Source organism: Aethalodelphis obliquidens, unplaced genomic scaffold (assembly GCF_003676395.1).
Source record: "Aethalodelphis obliquidens isolate GAN/ISIS:26980383/991018 unplaced genomic scaffold, ASM367639v1 scaffold22, whole genome shotgun sequence".
Taxonomy (NCBI): domain Eukaryota; kingdom Metazoa; phylum Chordata; class Mammalia; order Artiodactyla; family Delphinidae; genus Aethalodelphis; species Aethalodelphis obliquidens.
Genome location: NW_020837966.1, coordinates 5,492,664 through 5,516,097, shown reverse-complemented (window position 1 = coordinate 5,516,097; position 23,434 = coordinate 5,492,664). Strand labels below are relative to the sequence as shown.

The 23,434-nt window shown below is 36.3% G+C and overlaps 1 protein-coding gene across 7 annotated transcripts in view; it reads left to right on the top strand.

Moving 5' to 3' along the window:
• The window catches only part of TASOR (transcription activation suppressor), a 49,682-nt gene that overhangs the window by 15,583 nt on the left and 10,665 nt on the right, over positions 1-23,434 (top strand). For 4 of the 7 annotated variants that reach the window (XM_027121127.1, XM_027121123.1, XM_027121121.1 and 1 more), the window contains exons 8-17: positions 1,104-1,135; positions 1,871-1,976; positions 2,876-2,979; positions 3,060-3,163; positions 13,694-13,766; positions 13,859-13,930; positions 14,985-15,686; positions 17,843-18,249; positions 19,771-19,912; positions 21,163-21,222. In XM_027121127.1, the coding sequence (XP_026976928.1) occupies positions 1,104-1,135; positions 1,871-1,976; positions 2,876-2,979; positions 3,060-3,163; positions 13,694-13,766; positions 13,859-13,930; positions 14,985-15,686; positions 17,843-18,249; positions 19,771-19,912; positions 21,163-21,222 (1,802 nt within the window). The remainder of the gene's footprint in view (positions 1-1,103; positions 1,136-1,870; positions 1,977-2,875; positions 2,980-3,059; positions 3,164-13,693; positions 13,767-13,858; positions 13,931-14,984; positions 15,687-17,842; positions 18,250-19,770; positions 19,913-21,162; positions 21,223-23,434) is intronic. The other 3 variants (XM_027121128.1, XM_027121125.1, XM_027121122.1) reach the window with 1 other exon arrangement.

Sequence of the window (23,434 nt, the reverse complement as noted above, 5' to 3'; positions counted from 1 at the left end):
CCCCTTGCATTTTTTGGTGTGTCCCCTGCATTGGCAGGTGGACTCTCAACCACTGCGCCACCAGGGAAGCCCTTTAAGGTCAACCTTTTAATCAGTTTTCAGATCAGATTGTCTTCATTTAAGTTGTTTGAGATGCAGCACTTTTTTTTGGTCAGTGAATAGCCCTGGAAACCATCCACAGCCACAAGTACTGATCTGCATAATATCCTGACAGTTGTGTTTTTCTTTCATTCTTTTTTTTTTCGGTGGCTCTATATTTGTGATCTCCATGATACATTTACTATAGTGCCTTTCAACAGTGATTTTTAAAAGACACCCAGCACTTAATTATAAGGTTATACCCCTAGGAATAATGATTGTCTGTTAATTTTCTTTGCCTCTTTGATTTGATCTGTTGACCCTCCATATCATTTAAAATGAACATCCTTGTTGTACCTTGAATGCTGCCATGAATGCTCCTGCCTCTGCATTTGCTATTCCTCCTCATTCCTCAGTTAGCTGCATAGTTTACACTGTCAGTGAGACCTTCCATGATTTTTTTTTGAAACCTATGTACCCTTAGTTTCTTTCTTCCTTTTTTTCCATAGCACTTAAAACGATCATCATCTGGTAAACTATATACTTACTTTTTGATTGTTGTCTGTCTTCCTTATGAGACTGTAAGCTTTATGAAGGCAGGGATTTTGTTCATCCCTGTAATTCTGTTACCCAGAACTGTGCCTAGTAAATAATAGAACCTTAGTAAATATTTAAGTATGATTGAGGCTATTTCCTCACATCTCATCACCAAAATAAAGTAGTTGACCGAGACTTTAAAGGACTATATTCTCTCCTGATGGATATTTTTGGGAAAAACAGCCCCCTTAAATTTGGGAAAATACGGTAATTTGAGCCAAGTAAGTGATTCTCATTTCTCTGAGTAGACTTGGATTTATTAAATGTTGTAACAAGTAATTTGTTCTTCATACTGGGAGGGAAGGATTTAATTCTCTTGTACAGTATCCCATTAAAAAATAGCATTTCTATCAATGCCCTGAATGTTAACTTTCATGTTGTTAGAAATCAGTAATATTTCTTTTTTGTTTTTAAAAATTTATTTGTAGATCTAACAGCTTTAATGCAGATAGAAACTCAGGTAAGATTCTTACATTTCTTTCTTTTAGTTTTATAAATCGAAAGAATAAGTATGTAGAGTAAAAAAATTAATAAGTACTTTGTTTTATTTTTATAATGAATGAGAATCTGCAAAGTATGAAAAAGCTCGAGGCCATGTTATGATGTAGCATCAACATTTGGTCATCCAAACATAAGGTCTCCTTTGAGAATCTGCTGGTACTGTGAATAGACCAAAGAATTTTAGCACTTTGTTGATAAAGGTAAAAAATAGAACAAGTTTCACAACTCAGCCTTTTAAAAGTATTAACTTCATCAGAGGTGTAGAATTTAGAAGAGAGAGAAGATTGAAAGCAATATTGACACTTTCTATCTTCAGATTTCTCTGTGATGAGAAGAGCGCAAGTGGAAGCTGTAAGACATTGTGAGGGATTCATGTAGTTAACTGGATTTAGTATAGTCTCCTTTGGGGGTCATAGGAGGGCAGTACTGTATTGTCTTTGCTCCTCAGCTTTCTGATATGAGGACATTTAGGCAAATAAATTTGTTATTCTTTTCATCTGGAATAATTTTATAGGGGAAAAGATACCTGAAACAAAAATCCTAGTATTTGAATTCCCTGTAAATAGAAATGTCAAGGTTTCTTTTGGTGGTTCTACTTAAACTGTGTTTCTGGATGTTTTTCCCCTTAGTTCTAGTAAATATTTGCTTCTGGGCTGCCAAGAGGCTGAGTTGTGTCATTATTCTTTTTATTTAGATAAATTTAACTACACGTTGTGGAAAGGACAGCTTTTAAATAAAGGAAAGCTTTTGTGTTATATTTCTCTGAGGTCAGCCACTCGTGCTTTTTTGCCTATCAAGCTGTAAGTATGTTATATTACAAGAAAATAGCAGTTAGTAGTTGCTAATTATTCAGTTCTTACTTACACTTAAAATTCCTTTTTCTTACTTACATTTAAATTTTACTTTGATCCATAAGAACTTACATATAAACAGTGGTTTGTTTTAAAAAAGATTGATTTGATAACTTTGGAAACTTAGTTGGCAGAATGAGCCCTATGCTTTTCTGTCTTGATTTGCAGATGGGCTAAATAGTTATACACATTTATGGCATAAGATTTTTTTTTAGTGATTTTAAATATTAAAAGTATTTTTCAAAGTTTTGTCCTAATTAGATATATTTTTCATTTAGCAATTTGAACATGATAGACTTAAAATTTATCAGTTCTTTGTTGGAAACATCTTGATGTGGTGAGTTAAGTTAAAATTTATATGCTGTTTTCAGTCCTGTGCAACATATGTTGGAATAGAAAGGTTTAAAATGATCTTTTGCTACCACCACAGTAAACATTATGGGTCCCCATAAATGGTTGAAGATTAATTTAACTGTTCATATTTGAATTGCATTTAATAAAATGGCAACTTTTTATCTTTTGTGGTTAGTAAAATTGGTATAAATAAGGGTTAGTTTCTGGCTTAAAGATGGAAGGTTGGTAATATTGCTGGACAGTCTAGCTACCTGTACATATATCTGAACTGCCCAAATCAAATATCAAGTATGATATTCATAAATATGCTCTTCTGTATTCCATCAGGATACTTGTGTGTGTGTGTGGGTTTGTGTGTGCGTGCGTGTGTGTGTGTGTGTGTGTGAGAGAGAGAGAGAGAGAGAGAGAGAGAGAGAGAAGGAGCGAGAGAGAAAGAACGTTGCTAGAGTTAAAAATACAGGTAAGGCAAATACGCCTTTTCAATTTTCTTTCAGTCCTGAGAAGTTAGATGTTGAAACAGTTATGAGTATTGATCATCTGAAACAGAAAATCCCTCCAGCGCTGTTTTATAAGGAAACTTACTTAGGTCCATATGAAGGTAAAGCAATTTAATTTTACTAAAATATATAAGAAGCAGACTTGATTTGAATATTTACTATGTATTTTTTCCTATGTCAGTTTTGAAGAATGGAATGTATTGCAGCCTCTATGAAGTTGTAGAAAAGACAAGAATTGGAAGTAACATGGAAAATTTGCTGCAAAAACTAGAGAAAGAAAAACTTGTGAGTGAAAGGTTTTAAAATGTTCCTCATTCTCCCTTAGAAATATGCATATTAATAAGAGATTATGATAATATTTCGGTTTATTTCATTTCTGCCTCTGAAAATACCGTAAGGTCTCTGTTTTTGTTGCTGCCATTTGGTTAATGTAATTTGGTGGCTTTTGGTACTTTTCTTTTTAGCCACGACACTAGATCCTCTATAGACCAGTCTTTCCCATGAAGTATCTTTATTATATTTTGTGACTGTGATATTCAACAAATATTTATTAATTATCACTTTTTTATGCAGGGTATATAGTTTGGTAAAGAATGAGGCAAGAGGGCTTCCCTGGTGGCGCAGTGGTTGAGAGTCCGCCTGCCGATGTGGGGGACACGAGTTCGTGCCCCGGTCCGGGAAGATCCCGCATGCCGCGGAGCGGCTGTGCCTGTGAGCCATGGCCGCTGGGCCTGCGCGTCCAGAGCCTGTGCTCCACAACGGAAGAGGTCACGGCAGTGAGAGGCCCGCATACCACAAAGAAAAAAAAAAAAAAAAAAAAAGAATGAGGCAAGAGACTCTGTTTTCCTGGATTATGTGATAAATGGAGTTACTCAGATGTGCTTTGTTCCAGTAGAGACAGTGATATATTTGAAGATTCAAAAAGAACAAGGCACTTGGTGAGGTTGAAAGGATAAAAACACTAGAGTAGTTGGGGGAAAGTGGTAGAACATGAGGCTAGAAACGTGTGTAGGGGGCTGTATTCTGCAGTGTCGTTCAGGCAGTGCTCGAATGTTTGGACATTTGGACTTGATCCTATAGCAATGGGTTTTAAAGAGTGGGATGAGGTTTTAATCGTGTATGCAATGTGATCAAATCTGTGTTTTAAAAATTTATCTTGGTTACTCTGTAGAGAGTGAATTGAAGCGGGGAGATGATGTAGGAAACTATTACATTTAGAGGGTAATGATAGGTTGGATGAGAAAAGAAAAAGGAGAATGATTTAAGAGATATTTACTAGGTAGTATCTAATTTAGTAGGTATTGAGTATATCGAGTTTGGGTAGAGGGATTACTAGGTCAGGCAGCAGATTGTGATGGATTCAGGAATGAATGGAAAATGAATACGTGATGCTAATATGTATAATTTAGCTGAAGGAGAGGAGGTGATTGCAGAGGAGAGTGGCTATTCCAAGGTTTCTGTTAACATGAGGTAGGTGAGCTCATGTTTAAATGTTGATGGGACATTCCAGTAGAGAGGGAGAGAAGTTTTTTTGCACAAGTATGCCATTTAATACAAGTTTTTTTTTTTGTTTTTTTTTTTTTTTTTTTTTGCGGTACGTGGGCCTCTCATTGTTGTGGCCTCTCCCGGACGCGCAGGCTCAGCGGCCATGGCTCACGGGCCCAGCCGCTCCGCGGCATGTGGGATCTTCCCGGACCAGGGCAGGAACCCATATCCCCTGCATTGGCAGGTGGACTCTCAACCACTGCACCACCAGGGAAGCCCACAAGTTTTCATCTGTTGACTTCTTTTTACTCCTCATTTTGTTGAGCCTCGGTTTCCAGGTAGTCACACGGAGAGTTGTATCAGTGATTTTCAGAACCTGCAACTTCACAGATGGCTACGTAGAATTTTGTTGTATGCGTATATATTTGCTTAACCAATCCGTCGTTTATATTTAGATGGAGGGTCAAATTATATACAAAACTCATAGGCAGAGTTTGTACACTTGTGAATTGATGGACACCTAGCAATAACTTTTTGGGACCAGCTAGAAATCTTTAGGTAGGCATCTTAGAACACACACACATGCACATTCACCTACATGTGAACATACTTTTATATTTATATTTGCGTTTCTTGTTTTCCTCCCGAAATTTGTCTATGATACAAGTACTCCTCATGACCAAAATCTATTCAGTTCCTGAGTTCATAAAGTGAAAGTTTAGGTAGTAGGTTTGGATATGGTGGGATATTGAGTTATCCAAATCTGTTCAGTTCTTGAATTTCAGAGAATGAGTATTGTGGGTCTGGACAGTGAGGAGTTTATCAGAAAAGTACAGTATCTGTTGAGTGCCTAATAGTGAGAATCAGTATAGGAAGGATACTGGCATTTTGTTTTTCACCTGAGCAAGTATTATATTAGGTTTGTGGAGGACTGGGTCTTCCCAGAATCAAGAAGTAAAGTAAGATCCTAGATCTTAGAGGGCACAGGCATTCCATAAGGTTACACTACATGAATCTAACGAACTGACGTACTTTGTGTGGCTGCCCCCTTTCCTGCAGACCCCGCTGGGAATTATTCTAACTATAGCTACTTTCTTCATAGTTGTCATCATAATGGGAGGTGCATTGGGGACTGTTGGGTTCTTAATAATTTTATCCTGAATACACACAGGAGATGTTCTGGATCAGAGAGAGACTTAGTCAGTACCTCACAGTAAGTAATGAATGTGTTGGCTCTCTTTTGCCCTATTTCCGACCCTTAGGGCAATGCATCAAGACTCAGGTCAGTTATCCTATGCAAGTAGTTGGACACTCAGTAGGCAAGGGGTGAGGAAAATGATTTTTCTTTGCTCATGAAGGGAAGGAGACATCTATCTCCCTGCCCTTCTGGAAGAAGATATCCTTGAAAATGTAATGAATATTAACTCCAACCCTTTGATGAATAAATGAAATCTCTTCAGGAGCCAGTTAGCCCTCTTGGACCTAAAGACATCTCCAAGTTCCTGCGACCCATTTATTCTTCCTTGAAATGTAATACCTAGGGAGATAGATCTCCAGTCTTCTGGAATTGTGGGAGTTAACCTAGGAACCTAATCTGTACTGTAACCTTTTGTGTACTCACTTGGCACTTTCAGGGAGATAAGAGAAATTTAACTATCCTTTTAGATCAGAGCAATTAACTAGGTAATTGGCTATAGATATAATTCTTAAGGTATGTGAAGAGTGAAATATTTCTGGGGGAAATGTAAACAGACATTTCCTATCTTTATATCATATATATTTCTGCATGTCAGAAGGCTAGGGCTTTTTGCAGGAACACAGAATTCAGGGAAGTGGTATTTTCCCACACGGGTATTTATAAAATAAGTAAAATACTGAACTCTCTTTCGGTTGGTTGTTAGTCAAATTAACTTTTTTTTAAAATTTTTATTGGAGTATAGTTGATTTACAATGTTGTGTTAGTTTCAGGTATATAACAAAGTGAAGTCAATGAATTCTTAAAGCTAACTTTAGTATAAGAAAAAGTATAAGAGAAATGTCCCTAAGTTTGAATATTGTCTCTGCTGTGAACATTTTGAGTCTCTCCTGATGTACATATACAAGATAATTTTCTCTCAAGTATAGATCTAGTATATTAGATTTATTATCTGTAAGTAGAATTACTGAATCATAATGTATTACTGGCTTTACAAAATAATGCATTTTATTTCAAGTGGTTGTACCAATTTATACCCTCAGTACCAGCAAGTTCCCATTAATTCACATACTCATAATTACTTGGTATAGTCAGACTTTGGCAAAATCTTGCCAATCTGGTGGGTATAAAATAGTATCTTATTGTGATTTTAGCTTGTCTGTCCTGAAATATGATGAGTTGATCATCCTTTCGTAAGCTTATATCTTTTAATGTTCAGCTGCCTACCTATTTTTCCTTTTGAGTGGCTTGTGGTTTTTTTTTTGCTTTGAAGTATGGTTGATATACAATATTGTGTTACTCTCAGGTGTACAGCATAGTGATTCAGTATTTTTGCAAATTATATTCCATTATAGAGTGGCTTGTGTTTTCTTACTAATTTGAGGATCTTCATGTATATTTTGGGAACTAATACTCAGCTGTGTGCTACAATTGTTTTTCCATAATTTACACTTGCCTTTCTACTGTATTCACAGTGTTTTTTGAAGAACACATGTTCATAACTCTAATGTAATTGAATTTGTCTGCCTGAATGTTAAGTACTGTTTGTGACTTAAACTTAAGAAATCTTTCCTTGCCCCTAGGTCTTACAGATACTGCCCTATATTTTCTTTTGAATATGTTATGGTTTTGCCTTTGGCACTTAAGTTTTTAAAAAATATATGTATGTGTATTGTTTTGTTTTTTATTTTTGTTTGATATAATATAGGAATCCAACTTCATTTTTTCCCCAATATGAATAACAAGTTGTTCCTGAACCATTTACTGAATAGTCCATCCTTTCTGCACTAAGTCTTGATACCAGGTACGGCAAATCGCCCCACTTTTTTCATCCTTTTTGGAGTGTTCCACTATTTGAGATTTAGCTTCCCCCCACCACCCCAATTTTAAGAATCAGCTTGATTTTTTCAAAAAAATTTTAGGATCAGCTTGTTAGCTCCTTACTCCCCTCCCCCACAAAAAAACCCTATTGGAATTTTAAAATTGGAATTGTATTAAATCTGTAGATCAAATTCGATACTGTCTTATCCATGACAAGATTATCTCTTTACTCCTTTAGGGTATTCTTTTAACAGAGTTTTATAATTTTCTGGATACAAGTCTTGCTCATTTTTTGTTAGTTTTATCCCCAGACATCTTATTTATTTATTTATTTTTTGTTGTAAACAGTATTTTCCATTTCAGTGCATTTTCTGTTTGTTGTGTATATAGAAATGTAATTGATATTTACATATTGATTTTATGTCAGATCAGTATATGAAATTTGAATAATTTGTTCAGTTTTGTATGTTATTTGGGATTACTATATAGATCTCATTATCTGGGAGCAACATTGTTTTGTTTTTTCCTCTCTAATCTAGGATCTTTAGTATGATGTTGAATGAAAGTGGTGATTGTAGGCGTTCTTGTCTTTTTATATATATATAAATTTATTTATTTATATATTTTTGGCTGCGTTGGGTCTTCGTTGCTGCACGCGGGCTTTCTCTAGTTGCGGCAAGCGGGGGCTACTCTTTGTTGTGGTGCGCAGGCTTCTCACTGCAGTGGCTTCTCTTGATGAAGAGCATGGGCTCTAGGAACGCAGGCTCTAGAGCGTAGGCTCAGTAGTTGTGGCGCATGGGCTTAGTTGCTCCGTGGCATGTGGGATCTTCCCGGACCAGGGCTTGAACCCATGTCCCCTGCATTGGCAGGTGGATTCTTAACCACTGTGCCACCAGGGAGGTCCCATTCTTGTCTTCTTGATCTTCAAAAGAACATTTATAACATTAACCATTAGTAGGAAGTTTGTACTAGGTAAGAAGTTTGCTTTAGATTTTTCATAATTAATCTTTATCATTTTAAATTTTTTCCTTCTTTATTTTTTAACCATGAATGGGTTTTGAATTTTATTGAATTCTTTTTTTTTTTTTTGTATTTATTGAGATGGTTACATGGTGTATTAGTCAGGTATCATCAGAGGAACAGAACCAGTTGGATATGCAGTTGATACTTTAACAGCATTGGTTTGTGCAAGTCCATTTGTATGCAAATTTTTTTCTGTAAATATGTACTACAGTACTACATGATCCGTGGTTGGTTTGATCTGCAGATGCAGAACCACAGATATGGTGGGCTGACTGTAAAGTTATAGATTTTCAGCTGCATGGGGGTTCCTAATGCCCACATTGTTCAGGGGTCAGCTGTATACATATAGAAAGAAATCTATTATAAAGAATTGCCTTGCACAGTTATGGAGGCTGAAAAGTCCCAAGATTTGCAGTTGGCAAGCTGGGGACCCAGGAGACCTGATGGCATAGCTGCAGTCTGAATCCAGGTGTCTCAGGACCAGGAGACCTGATGTCTCCTGATGAAGTCTGGCAGGCTTGAGGCCAGGAAGAGCTGATATTTCACTTAGAGTTCAAATGCAAGAGAAAAACCAGTGTCCCAGCTCAAAGGCAGGCAGGCAGGCAAGAAGAATTTCCCTTTACTCCAGGGAGGGTCAGCCTTTTTGTTCTAATCAGACCTTCAACTGATAAGACTCACCCACATTGGAGAAGGCAGCCTGCTTTACTCTGTCTATCCACATGTATATATATTTAACTCATCCAAAAATACCTGCAGAAACATCCAGAATGAAGTTTGGCCAAATATCTGGACACCCTGTGTCCCAGTCAAGTTGACACATAAAATTTATCATCATGAATAGTATTTATCCTGTAAACTTAATAAGATGAATTATATTTATCTTTTTTCAGTATTAAACTATTCCTGTGCTTCTGGCTTTAGAATACCTTCCCCCATTTTTTAAAAATACTTGGTTTGTTGTGTGAATGTTTTGTTTAGGAATTTTGTATCTGTGATGATGAGTGAGATCGACCTACAATTTTTCTTTCTCATATTGTCCTTATCTAGTTTTTATGGCAAGGTTATACTAGCTTCCCAGAATTGTAAGTGGTGTTTCCTCATTTTACAAAAGATGGATGTATATATGATGAAAGGAATCTATTCTTCGTATGTCGGGTAGCACTTAGCTGCAAAACTGTCTTTAAAATGTTTATGGGTTTATGATTCAAATTTTTTAATAGAAAACTCAGGTTTTCTATTTCTTCTCAGGTCAGTCTGGATATATTATGGGGTTTTTTGTTTTTTTCTTTAGGAAATTGTCCATTCTATGTTTTTAAATTTATTGAGCTAGAATTACTTTTATAGTTTTTTTAATAGCTGCTGTGAGTATTTTTGCAAGTAGTATTTTCATTAGGCTGTCTCTTACTAGTACTTTTCACCAGAGGTTTCTTGATTTTATTCATCTTAAGAACCAAATTTTGGTTTTGATCCTTTGTACCTTTGTTTTCCTGTTTTATTAATTTCAGCTGTCAGTTTTAGTCTACTTGGGGGGCGGTGTTATTTAGCTGTTTCTGACTTACTATGTTAGAAAAATGGGCAGTGAACTTGAGTTCTAAGTACTACTTTAGCTGCATTCTACATGGTTTTTTTTTGTTTGTTTGTTTGTTTGTTTTGCGGTACGCGGGCCTCTCACTGTTGTGGCCTCTCCCATTGCGGAGCACAGGCTCCGGCTGCGCAGGCTCAGCGGCCATGGCTCATGGGCCCAGCCGCTCCGTGGCATGTGGGATCTTCCCGGACCGGGGCACAAACCCATGTCCCCTGCATCGGCAGGCGGACTCTCAACCACTGCGCCACCAGGGAAGCCCTACATATTTTAATATGTGGTATTTTCATTATCATCCAGTTCTAAGTAATTTTTAGTTTCCATTATGATTTCCACTTTGTCATATGATGTACAGGAATATTTTCAAATTTCCAAATGTATGAGAACACTTTTTTCTTCTAATTTAATTCCATTGAAATCAGAACAGGTAATTATTTGAAATTTATTGGGATTAAAAAAAACAAAACTCTGTGGTCAGTTTTTGTACATGCCCCCTCTATATTTGAGAAAAATGTGTTTTTTTTAAATGTTAAATCCTGGGGACATAATTCTGGGTTGACAGCTATTATCTCTTAGCACTTTGACTGTATTTACTGTGATATCTTCTGGCTTCTATTTTTGTTGAGAGGTCCACTCTTAGTCTAATGATGTTTTCTTTGTAGATCATCTTTTTTTCTGGTTGTTTTTTCAGTTTTTTCTTTTTCTTTGGCGTTTTGCAGTTACATTAAATATATCTAGGTGTAGATTTCTTATTTATCTAGCTTGGTATATATTGTCTTCATATTTGTAGATTTATAGCTTTTTTTCTGGAGTATTGTTAGTCATTATCTCTGTGATTATACTTCTTCACTCTTTTTTGACTGCCTTTCTAGGACTCTGAAGCATCATGCTGTTCTCAGTGTCTGTTAACCTCTCTTGTGTTTTCTGTCTTATTCCTTTGTACTGCATTCTGAGTAATTTCATCATAGCTATCTTCTAGATTACAAATTCTGTCTTTAGTTGTGTCTAATTTGCTGTTGATTTTCGATTTCACAGAAAATATTTTTAATTTCTGAAAGCTATATTTGGTTCTTTTTGAGGTCTGCCTGACTTTTTTTTTAAAAAAACAGATTCTTGTTAATTCTTTCAGAAAGACTTATTGAGTACCTGTTGTGTACCAGTGACTGTTCTAGGAGGTAGAGATTATATTCTGATGTTCCTTGCTATTTTTTAAAATTGCATCACCATTTTAGCCGTTTTAAAGTGTACAATTCTGTGGTTTTTACTAGATTTACAATGTTGTGCAACCATTACCACTTATCTTATTCCAGAATATTTTCATCACTCCAGAAAGAAACCTCATACCCACTAAGCATTCACTTCACATTCCTTCGTCCCCTCAGTCCCTGGCAACCACTAATCTCTTCTCTCTTATGGATTGGTCTATAGTGGACATTTTATATAAGTGGAATCATGCACTATGTAGCCTTTAGTGCCTTCTTTCACTTAGCATAATACTTTTAAGGTTCATCCTTGTTGTAGCATGTATCAGTACTTCATTTCTTTTATTTCACTGTATGGATAATGTCACATTTTGTTTGCCATTCATCAGTTGGTTCCACTCTTTGGCTATTAAGAATATTTCTACTGTGAATATTTGTATGACAGTTTCTGTGTGAACATGTTTTCAGTTCTGCCATATTATTTCTTTGAACATTTCATACCTGTTTTATATATTGCATCTTTTGATTCCAATCTGCAGCCCTTGGGTATTTGAATCTATTGTTTTTGCTGAATCTCTCTTAGGGTAGCTTATTTTCTCTGAAACTTGGTAATTTAAGATTGTGAGCTTAATATTTTACATTTTTAAAAAATACTTTTTGTTTTCATACCATATTACCTGTAATGTTATCTGCAAAGCCAAAATAGTAGAATCAAGTAATATAAATCCACAGACTGGGCTAGTGTTGTTTTCTGAGGGAGAAGGAAACAGTAAGGGGTAATAAATAGAGGCATCAGTACAGAGTTCACAGGTGTTTCCTATTGCACAGGATTGAAAGTGTTTCTTTGGCTTAAAGCCACAGATATTACTGCTAGGGCTTCTGTCTGCCTGAGTGTTGTTTCTGGGTATAGATTCCCTGTGTTCCATGACTCTCTGGGGACACTGAGTCCCCTTAGCGCACTAGGGTCTTTAGGCCACTAAGCCAGTCAGGTTAAAGAATCTGGTATTTGGAGTGGGTGAGAAGTTAAAATAATCTAATTGTTTTTTTTCTGAGCAACCACAAAACATGAAGCTCTTACTCATGTCTCCCAACTTTCTGTTCTGACAAATCAACAAGAGTTGGGCAAAATGTTAGAAGAGATATGATACATAAAACATTTTGGATAAAAGGGTTTGAGTCTGAAACAAAAATTTTGCAGATACATTGTCCACCTTACTTTTGGGTGTTCAAACAATGTTTTTATTAAGTGTAAATTGGTAGCGTAGTCACTTTAGTCCTTTACATTATTGGTTCTTACACAGACTTTGTTTACTGGAATTGTTTAAAAGGAATTTAGGTAGCACAAGTTTTCTTTCAGAATCCAGATATCCTTTTGTGTTTAGCTGCCATACTCAGTTCTTCCTTTACTTACCCTTTCTTTAATCCAAAAAATATTGTGAACTATTGCAGTAGTCTGTGAACTGAGTTCTTTGCATTACATTGTTCTCTTTCCTCCTGCAGTGCTATCAAGTTTCTTTGGGTTTTTTTTTAGGGAAACACTTCAGCTCAAAAGGGTATACTCTCGAGGGCATTTCTGGCTAACCTGGCATTCTTGTCTTTTTACAATCTAGCCCATGATCTTTCTTTCTAGACTTGTCTTACATGTTTCTCCTAGTCTCTCCTCACCCTTGGCCAGTCGTAAGTACTCTGATGCCTGCAAACTGTCCATTATGTTATAACTCTGCCCTTTGTTCATGACGTTGCCTCTATTGAAATGTCTTTCCCACAACTTTAGGCTCTTGGCAATGTAGCCATCCTTCAAAATCCACCTCCCATATACTCTCAATATGTTTTCCAACCATAGACTAACTGTATTTTTTCCTTTCTGTTGCTTTGTAAATCTTTTAAAGACCTTTCCTGTCTTATCTAATTATTAATATTTCTTGTGTTACTTTCTCCACCCAATTATAACCTTCTTTTGATCAAAGGATCTTGTGCTGCTTGTCTTTCAAGTTATCTCTGGTAAGGCAAATTGCCTTGCGTGTGAAAGATGTTCATTAAATATGTGAAGAATTAGATTACAGCAACACATTTCATTTGAGATTAGCCTGAACTCTTGAAAGGTAGCATTTGTGTCATACTTGTTTTGTATCTCCAACATCCAGCACACCACCTTGGCAATTAAAAACATGTCTTTTGAATTGCTGAGGAAAATATTTGAAGTTTTTGTTTGGTTCTTGTATTTTAGCTTCAAGGAAAAATCAACAAGTTGATTTAATAGGAGAATTCTTTCAGTAATATTTTCTCATTAAAATTATGAAAACTAAGGCTTTCTTAATTGATTGGAATCCTGTTAATGAGCAGAGGGTTGGTGGAAAGAGTTTTTTAGCTAATTCACTAGCAGTACTTTTCCTAAAAAGATGATCAGAAACTTTTTGCTTTCCTTATAATTAGTAGAAACTGCTATGTTTCTGCCTTATGGTGAATAATAATGCAAATTCAACTTCTTCCCTCTTCCAAAAATGTAGGTTCTTGTTAAACCTTTGGGAGACCGAGGATACCTTTTTCTTCTCTCTCCTTGTCAAATGGTTTCTCCATATGGTAGGTGATCTTCTCTTTAATTTTTATAATTCTCCTTTAACTTTTTAAAAGTTAAAATATATTGCTAATGAATTTCACTTTTGTTTTTTTAGAACATCATACTGCTAAGTCTCGAGTCTTACATGCTTTGTTTCTATTTCAAGAACCTAGAGGCATAGTTACTTGTAAGTTCTTTGAATATCTAAATCCATTTACATATAGATACCAACATTTTATTGAAAATTTCCAGATAACTCACTAAGCATTTTGTCTTTCTTACGTCATGTTTTGGGAGATAATGGGGGTATTAAGAGGTGTTAGCAATATAAAACACAAATTATATGACTTGTTTTTTTAACTATGAAAAATTATCTGGTTTTTGTCAGTGTTTTCACTAAGTAAATGTTGATTGTAATTGTTACAGTATTATAGCTTAGTTTTTCAGGGTTTCTATTATATGTTTTTTTTTTTTGAGCTTAGTTCATTTTTGTATTCACATTTTAGTGACTAAGTGCATCATGTGCTAGGTTAAATATTAGGCCATTCACAATTAATAAGAATTTTCATACTGTTTTAGAGAACACCATTTCTATTCACCATTTCTAAGAATGAACTTTAATGCTGTCTTAAGGTAAAGTTCTCACTGTTAGGTTAAAAATGAAATTCTCAGGAATTCCCTGGTGGTCCAGTGGTTAGGATTCCATGCTTTCAGTTTCGAGGGCTCGGGTTCAGTCCCTGGTCGGGGGAACTAAGATCCCTCAAGCGGCGTGGCACGGCCAAAAAAAATGAGATTCTCAGTGGTAGCCATTCAGTGCCTACATATCTGCTTACGGGAATAGAGAGATAGAGATAAAGTTGTTAAAACAGGAAGGAGTGATATTACTGTCATTTGCTGGACGGTCTTGCTAGGAGCCTCAGGTCTTTATTTCTCCTTACATTTTCCTTGCCACCAGTTGATGCCTAGGGACATGAAGAAGATCTTCAACGGGCAGGTGTTTTTCCCTTTAAAAATATGTTCTGCAGTTTTCATGTTTTAATTTCTTATTGGCCCATTTTAGGCTCCTGGGCTTAGAAGCATGCTTTTCATATATCCCTATATAACATATATGTATTAGGGTACATACTGGTTTGGTCCACCATTAATGTATGGATGTTGTTACATTGCTTTGACAATATGTAGATCTGTACTTGACTAATTTCTTGATTGCTAACATGGTTTGCTTTTTTGTTTGTTTACAGCACAGAAAGGTTCAACCAGTGCAGCACCACAGGAGAGACGTGAGAGCATACCAGATGTATTAAAAATAACTCAATTTTTACAGTTTGCTTTGATTCAGTGTCGAAAGGAATTCAAAAATATAAATACTATAAATTTTCATTCTGTTGTTGAAAAGTATGTAAGTGAATTTTTTAAGCGAGGTTTTGGTTCAGGTAAACGAGAGTTTATCATGTTTCCATATGATTCACGATTAGATGATAAAAAATTTTTATATTCAGCTCCAAGAAATAAATCCCATATTGATAATTGTTTGCATACCTATATTTTTCGGCCTGAAATGTATCAGTTACCTATTTATAAATTAAAAGAGCTATTTGAAGAAAATAGAAAACTTCAACAGTTTAGTCCACTTTCAGATTATGAAGGCCAAGAAGAAGAAATGAATGGTACAAAAATGAAATTCGGAAAACGAACTAACTCAAGGGGTGAAACTATTACACCTGGAAAGCAGAAGTCATCTCACTCTTCGGATTATGATAAGGATAGAGTCAAAGAATTGATTAATTTAATTCAGTGTAGGAAAAAAAATGTGGGTGGGGACTCAGACAAAGAAGATATGAGAAGCAAAACTGTCTTGAAGAGGAAACTTGAGGATCTACCTGAAAATATGAGAAAGCTCGCCAAAACCAGTAATTTATCTGAAAATTGCCATCTGTATGAAGGTAAAATATCAGAATTGTTTTTATATAGTATAAAAGTAACAACCAAAAACATAGTAAAGTAGTTCTGTCCTTTCTCCTCATACAAGGGTTTGCTAATTATAGCCTGAGAGCCAATCTAGGCAGTCCCCTGTTTTTATAAAGGAACTTTTGCTGCCAATCTCAGCTTCTGTATTCGTTTTTCAAGGCTTTGTTAAAGACTGGCCACGTCCAGCCTGGGTAGCCATGTTTCCCACTCTCCTTGGTTAAGGCACTTTTCTCAGAACATGTCATGGTCAGCCCTTTACTTCTTTCTTTTTTCCTGAAGCATCTTTCATTTCTCTCAAGGCTCATATCTTTGCAGTTCATAACCCTCCTTAGCTTTCTGGCTGTTCTCCTCCTTGATGGTTTTCATCTCCTTTAGCTTATGCTGGATTTCTGCTCTGTGCTGAACCTGACGGTGCTTACTGATCCATACTGTCTAATACTGTTGACCTGTGTCTTGAGAGTTAAGTGCTTACTATGTGCTAGCTGCTTTACATGTATGGACTCATTTAGTTCTTGATTGGTAGACATTATTATCCTTATTTTACAGATGAGGAAGCCATCTCAGAGAAGTTAAATAATTTTACCTAAAGTTATGAGTTCACTGATCCATGTTTGAACTCACTTCTGACTAACTCCAAACATTGTTCCTAAAGTCAGCTATATTTCCTAGCACTGAACACATAATAGGCAAGGTACTTAAATTTTGGCACCGTTTTAGCTGATAATTGGCAAATTTGTATGTGTGAAAAAATATTTGTGGGTGGAAATCGGGCTTTATCAGTAATTAAAATGGTGGGAAAGCTATGCTGGTTATAATAGACCAAAGGAGAAATGGGGCAGGGGAAAAGGGGTAGATAGGTTAAAGTAGAACTAGTGATAGTCAGAGTTGCATATCTAGGTGTTCCTCACTTGTGTTTGTTTCTTATCATTTTGCACACTTTATTTCTGATCCTGAAAGTAGAGATTTAAAGGTTAGATTCTAACTTTTAAAACATTCTGATCTTGATTTGGTGGTGAGCCCACTCATTAAGAGGTAGCCTTCTGTCTCCCCTACTGCCTTTAACATCAACTTTTTAAAGTATGAATTATATACAATGTACTCATTTTAAGTGCACAGTCTAATGAGTTTTTTTATAGCTGTGTTACCACTACTCCAATATATAGGACATTTTTCATTACCCCCAAATGTTGCCTTGTTCTTCTTTGTAGTTTATCTCATTCCACTCCACCGCTGATCTGCTTTCTGTCTCTATAGATTATTTTGCCTTCTCTATAATTTCATATAATTAGAATCATACAGTATGTACCCTGTTGTTTCTAACTTTTTTTTTGCCTGTGGTACATATACACTACCTAAATCGGAATCCTGATATCTACCCTGGCTCTACCCTCCTTCAGCATTAAAGCACATGCCTTTCTGAATGTCTCCTCCCTTTGCAAGTTTTTAAATATACTGGTGGTGCAGATAACCCAGATTTATACCTGCTTGGAGCCATGTCTAACATGTTTTCTCTCATAGTCCTTTTTGTTCTTAGTGCAAGATTGGTGTAGATTTCTTTGGGGTGATTTTGTATCTCTAATATCTCAGCTTTGTTATGAATTAAGTAATCTAGTCATTTAAGATAAAGCTTAGATTATGAAAAGGTTAGCCAGTATTTTACGTACAGAATGGGAGAGATCAAAATCAGATAAAATCATGGGTTTTTGTTGTTTTTATATTTTTAGAAGATTTAAGAGTAATCTGCATACCTTTCTCTAACATTTTGCAAAATAGTTGTGTAGGTATTTTTCTGTTGTCAAGTACCTCACTGATTTTAGGATTTTGGTGATAGAGTTTAAGGTAACTACAGTACAGTTATTTATATATATTATCCATATTACCAACATAATATTTGAGCTCATTTTTAATAGAATTTTCAAATTATGATGAAAATAAACCTTCATTTAATGGGAATTTTGACCTGTGTGCAAAATTTTAGAACCAGTCATATTTGGAAAGTAAGGGACGGATATACCTGTAAACTCTAAGCAGGTGGTTTGATTGAGTTCCTGCCTATAAATGTTATATGATAATTAATTTTTATGCTTGCCTTCCAGACTTTAAGAGATGTCTCTTTCTCTTTTCCCTTCAGAGTCTCCACAGCCTGTTGGCTCACTTGGGCATGATGCTGACTTGAGACGGCAGCAGCAGGATACCTCTAACTCTAGCATTGCTGACATCCATAGGTTGTTTAATTGGCTATCAGAAACACTAGCAAATGCACGTCATTCTGATGCATCCCTGACAGACACAGTCAACAAGGCCTTAGGATTGAGCTCTGATGGTGCCTATGAAGAGATGAGGCAAAAGCATGAATATGAGTTGAACTCTACCCTGGATAAGAAAGAATATGAGCAGCCTACTGGTGTAAAAATGGAAAGTGCACATTTTAAGGATACTCAGAGCCCACTGCTAGAAGTTGATACATCATCTTTAAAGTATCCTCTTGCTGTTTCTACCAGTGAAGTAGGTACTGACCATAAACTACATTTGAAAGAAGTAAGCCTATATCTATTGGTTATCTTTGTTTGCTTTTGTGAATGTGTGTATGAAAGGGGAGGATGTGGGGGGAATTCCCTGGTGGCCCAGTGGTTAGGACTCTGCGCTTCCATTGCAGGGGGCCACGGGTTTAATCCCTGGTCAGGGAACTAAGATCCCACATGCTGCATGGCACAGCCAAAAAATTTTTTTAAGAATTAAAAAAAAAAGGGTGAATGTGCTTGTTTTTCCTTTTCACAAAGAAATGATACACATTTCAGTAATGCTGTCTGTGCAGGATAGTATTTCTAAGTTATTCCTTGTTACACAGAGATAAACGCAGAAGTGTTTTCCTTCCTGCTCATAAGCTTTATGTGTAGTCTGAAATTTACCATTGTGTTAAAGTGAAGGCTGGACCATCTATTTGTCAGGAATGGCTTACTGGAGTTAATTCTCTATCATTTCATAATAAAATTGAGTCCTCAAAACACTGGCTTTCTGCTGGCAGTACCAGAACCCATAGGTGAGGCAGATGAGGTGACCAAAGTCAGTGTACCAGTTAGAAACAAGGTTAAATACTTTGTATTTCTCATGCAATGGAAAATGAGTGGCCTTTAGGATTACCTCTGAGGTAACCCTCAGCCATGCTTGACAGGGCATCCAGTTTATGATAGGTGCTTAGAGTACTGATATCTAGCTGAGAAGTAGCCTAATCTCCCCAGCTCCCCCCTTCCCAAGAAGTGGTTGCATCACTTGGGGAACTGTACCAGGATGGCACCATGTTCCTAAAAACTTGTTCCTAATTTACTTTCTTCCATTTTTCTCTTCCCTGTCTTTGAGTAAAAGTCATATGCATCATGGGACTTCCCTGGCTGTCCAGTGGTTAAGACTCTGCTTCCACTGCAGGGGGCACGGGTTCGATCCCTGATCAGGGAACTAAGATCCTGTATGCTACGTGGCTCAGCCAAAAGAAAAAAATTTTTTTTAAAGTCATATGCATGTCCCCAGGCTTCCTACATGTAGTTTGGGGATATTTATTTTATGGGGAGGATGAAGACAGGGATCTCAGTTGGAGGCATGTGTAAGGTAGGCACTAAGAAACTAACCTATATTGTTACCATTTCCTGACATATTTAAAACTCTAAATTGTGTTGATGGGGGCATGGACCAAACCCAGCCCACTGCCTATTTTTGTAACTAAAATTTGATTGGAACACAGTCATGCCCATTCATTTAGGTATTGCTTATGGCTGCTTTTGCATTTCAATGGCAGAGCTGAGTATCTGGCCTCCAAAGCCTAAAATATTGGGTGCTTTACTGAAAAAGTTTACCAACCTCTGCTGTAAATCAAACAATTACGTTTTGAGAGAAAAAATTATGTTCTAGTTTGAGATTAGAGCATTATAACTTCACCATGTTGATTTTACTTGCTTGTAATGTTCAGGTTGAAGTTTGTAAATTTGCTGTGAAAAAATAGTTGTTTTTTCTTGACATTAAAATTAATTAAAAAGAAAGGTATTGAATCTGTACTCTAATTTTTAGGATCCAAATTTAATTAGCATGAGTAATTTTGAAGATTGCAGTTTGTGTCCCACTGTTCCCATTGAACGTGGATTCCGTAGACAATCTAAGTCAAATAATGTTGAAGAGACTGAAATACATTGGAAACTGATTCCAATTACAGGTAAGAACAAGTATACTGGGACTTAGGTTTGCTTGGTTTTACTTAGGGACCAGTTTCCTGAAGGGTTTTGTCTTTTCTAGATTCCACTCTTGGGTCTTGCTTGGCTCTGACATCTTCGGTATCTTATTTTTGAGCAATGTGATATTCATCATTGAGTGTTGCTGTTCTTGGTCAGTATCTGCAAAAGAGCCTATTAAAAACAGAGGGATTTAAAATATCCTTACTCTCCCGATGGAGTTGAACATGCAACTTGCAAATGAAAATTGTTATCAGAAATTGGGTTTCTAATAAGGTGAGGTAGCTGCAGAGATGAAATGAGGGTCTTTGGGCAGCCAATTATATGCTGTCTTCTCAAATTATTAAACTTCACAAGCTGTCGTCTAAGAAGTGGTCATGTTAAGGTTCATCTGTTTGAAAGAAATTTGAGTTCTTAATATTGGAGAATTTGAGAGAAATTGGATCATTGTAGAGAATGGCCTGAAATGATTAAATGTAAATATCCCTAGAAAACTTATTGAACCATGAGGCAAGAATATAGTTTAGCAGATGTTGAAAGATCATTTTGCAGTATTCTAATTTCTCTGTACAAACACATACACACACATATGCAGATACTGTTAATATTCCAAGTTCTTATTCATCTTCGTTAGCTAAGCACTTGGGGAAATATTTCCAGGGCACATCTTTTCCATTCCTAGATCTTTATTTAACCTTTAAAAAGGAAAACAAACAGTTTTTGCTAGAAAGTCGACTGAAATATACTTTCTAGCTTGTGACCTAGAAGCTACTGAGACCTCCAAGGACTCTGCAAAGAATTTCTAAAACTTGATGAGTTTCCATGGGCTTCAGCACCATTCTCTACTTAGTACCTTATCAGAGAGGGCAAGAGGCCTAGAAGTGATCGTAGAGCAGCAGCTGGTACTCCTGACCTGGAGAAGTTGGCTTGAGTTGGAAAAACAGAATAGGGGAGTAGTCTGTACAAGGTGATTATCCTAACCTTCCTCATTTAGACACCTTCATAGCTGGTTTCAGAGCCATTTGAAGGCACAACATCTAGGTGTTGATATTCCATCATCACCTGAATGGAAAGGGAAGCAACTTCCCATTTCTTAATGACCCTTCAGGATTATTTTAGGCAGAAGAGGGAATACTTGAATTTGTTAGCATTTGGGGTTATCTGAAAGGTGCTTTAAAAGGTTGTCACCAGTACCTGAAGAGAGTCTACAAATCTAATGGATGCTTTCCCTCAGGAGGGAATGCAAGAAGCCCAGAAGACCAGCTGGGGAAACATGGTGAGAAACAAACACCAGGTGAGAAGGCTCTCTTTGCTTTTCCTCCCAATGTGCCCTTCTTCAGAATTGCTACTTGCAGTTCTGGTCCTCTATCTGGAGGGCATCAGTTTAAGTCTGTTAATTACAGAAAATTTGGACAATATCATATTTGTATTTAAATCATTAATTGATTTATATCAAATATTCTTATACAAAGAATGTATTCAAGGGAGTCACTGAATATTCATAGAGATTAAGGTTTTTTGACCTACAGTAGATTCTGTCTGATATGATGACTTGGGAAGACCAGAATATTTTTCTTAATCCATTTCTACAGGACATCTTACGAGAAGCAGTCTTCGAGTTTCTCTTAAATTTAAAAAATACGAGGAGGTGAGGCCATGTATCATTTAGGTACATTATTCCTAATCTTGAATTTTTTTGACTCAATTCTTCTTTTGCTAATTGTAAAGCTAATTTCTGCAGATAGTCTAAGAGATTAGGAAACTTTTGGATTCCAGAAACATTTATAGATATTACTGATTAGCTAGTTGTAGTAGGTGCCTAGAAGACAGTCTCTCTTGTCTAAACTCAAGTCAATTCAGCATCCCTGCAGATGGCCATAGGCAGATTCTTCTTGGTTGGAGTTTGGTCTGCGTCTTTTTTGTTTCCATTTCATTTTGTCTTACTCTTTCAGAAATCTTGTGGTGTTGTTTTTTTTAATTCGGAAGAAAAGCTAAATGACTAATTTTAGTAGATCTTTATGGTTATTCCTCTCTTTTGGGAATTAAGAAAAACTTTGAGTTAATAGTTTTCTTCAAGATGATCTTTCTCTCCTCCTAGGAAAAGACGATTGAAAAAAACAAAGCAGGAAGAACAGATATATTGATATGACATACAGGAAAGTGCATAAATCTTTAGTAGACAGCTTGATGAATTCTTACATATGTAAACACTTAGGTGACCACCACCCAAATCAAGATGTAGAACATTTTCAGTACCCCAGCAGGTCGTCGTCTGCATCCTCCCAGTCAGTATTCTTCCTGCCCCAAACCGTAACCACTAATCTGACTTCTTTTGCTATACATTAGTTTTTACCTACTCTTGAATTTCAGATAGATGGAACCTACTACATATGTCCTCTTTTGGTTTTGGCTCTTTCACACAACAATATGTCTGAGATTCATGTAAGTTTTGCTTCTATCAGTGATTCTTTCTCATTGGGAGAATCAGGTATCTTGTTTATGCTTCATAATGCTCCATCAGCATCTGCAGTCTTTATTTGGCATACCATCTTCATATTTTGTGGTTAAAAGTATAAAAATCCAAGTGATGCTACTTTTTGAGAACTCGCCACTCCCCTTGCATTTAAAAGTCAAAGTACCACAATGCCTGAATGATAGTTAGTAGAAAACATGTATTATTATAGATATTGATATGTTTCTTTTAAATCATTTATTGAAGACATTTTAAAAATAATAAAGTTGTCTATCTTAATAATAAAAATTATATGGGGGAAATCTGTACAAAGTAAAATTAGATGGTGATCATTTGCATTTTCAAAAGGGATTTGGTTTAGAGTTTTTTAATATGGAAAATTTCCCATGTTGATTTAAGTTATATTTCAGCTTAAAAACATTTCCTTTATCTGTAGCCCTTCAGGAATAAGCTTACTGGGAGACTTCCCTGGTGGTCCAGTGGTTAAGACTCCACACTTCCACTGCAGGGGGCACGGGTTCGATCCCTGGTTGGGGAACTAAGATCCCGCATGCCTCATGGTGCAGTTACTTAAAAAAAATTTTTTTTTAGAAAAAAAAATTTAGGAATAACTTTATTGGTCTCAACTATAGCTGAGATATTTGGGAAAATGTATTCAAGTATTTTTAATAACAAACCACTCAGAAGTTTTAAAATTACACGTGGTCCTTCCCAACTCATTTGTTTTACAAGATGCAAGTAAGACATTTTATCTGAATAAATCAGATATTTGACATGGTACATAATTCAAGAAATACAAAACTACTTCAAAAAATAAGTCTTCCACCCCTAGGCCAGACACTTAGTTTCACCCCATTGATCAACCTCTGTTACAGATTTTATTTTTTTCGTGGTGGTGTTTTTTTTTTTGGCCACGCTGCACAACTTGCAGGATCTTAGTTCCCCGACCAGGGTTTGAACTTGAGCTCCAGCAGTAAGAGCGCCAAGTCCCAACCACTGGACCGCCAGGGAGTTCCCTGTTACAGATTTCTTA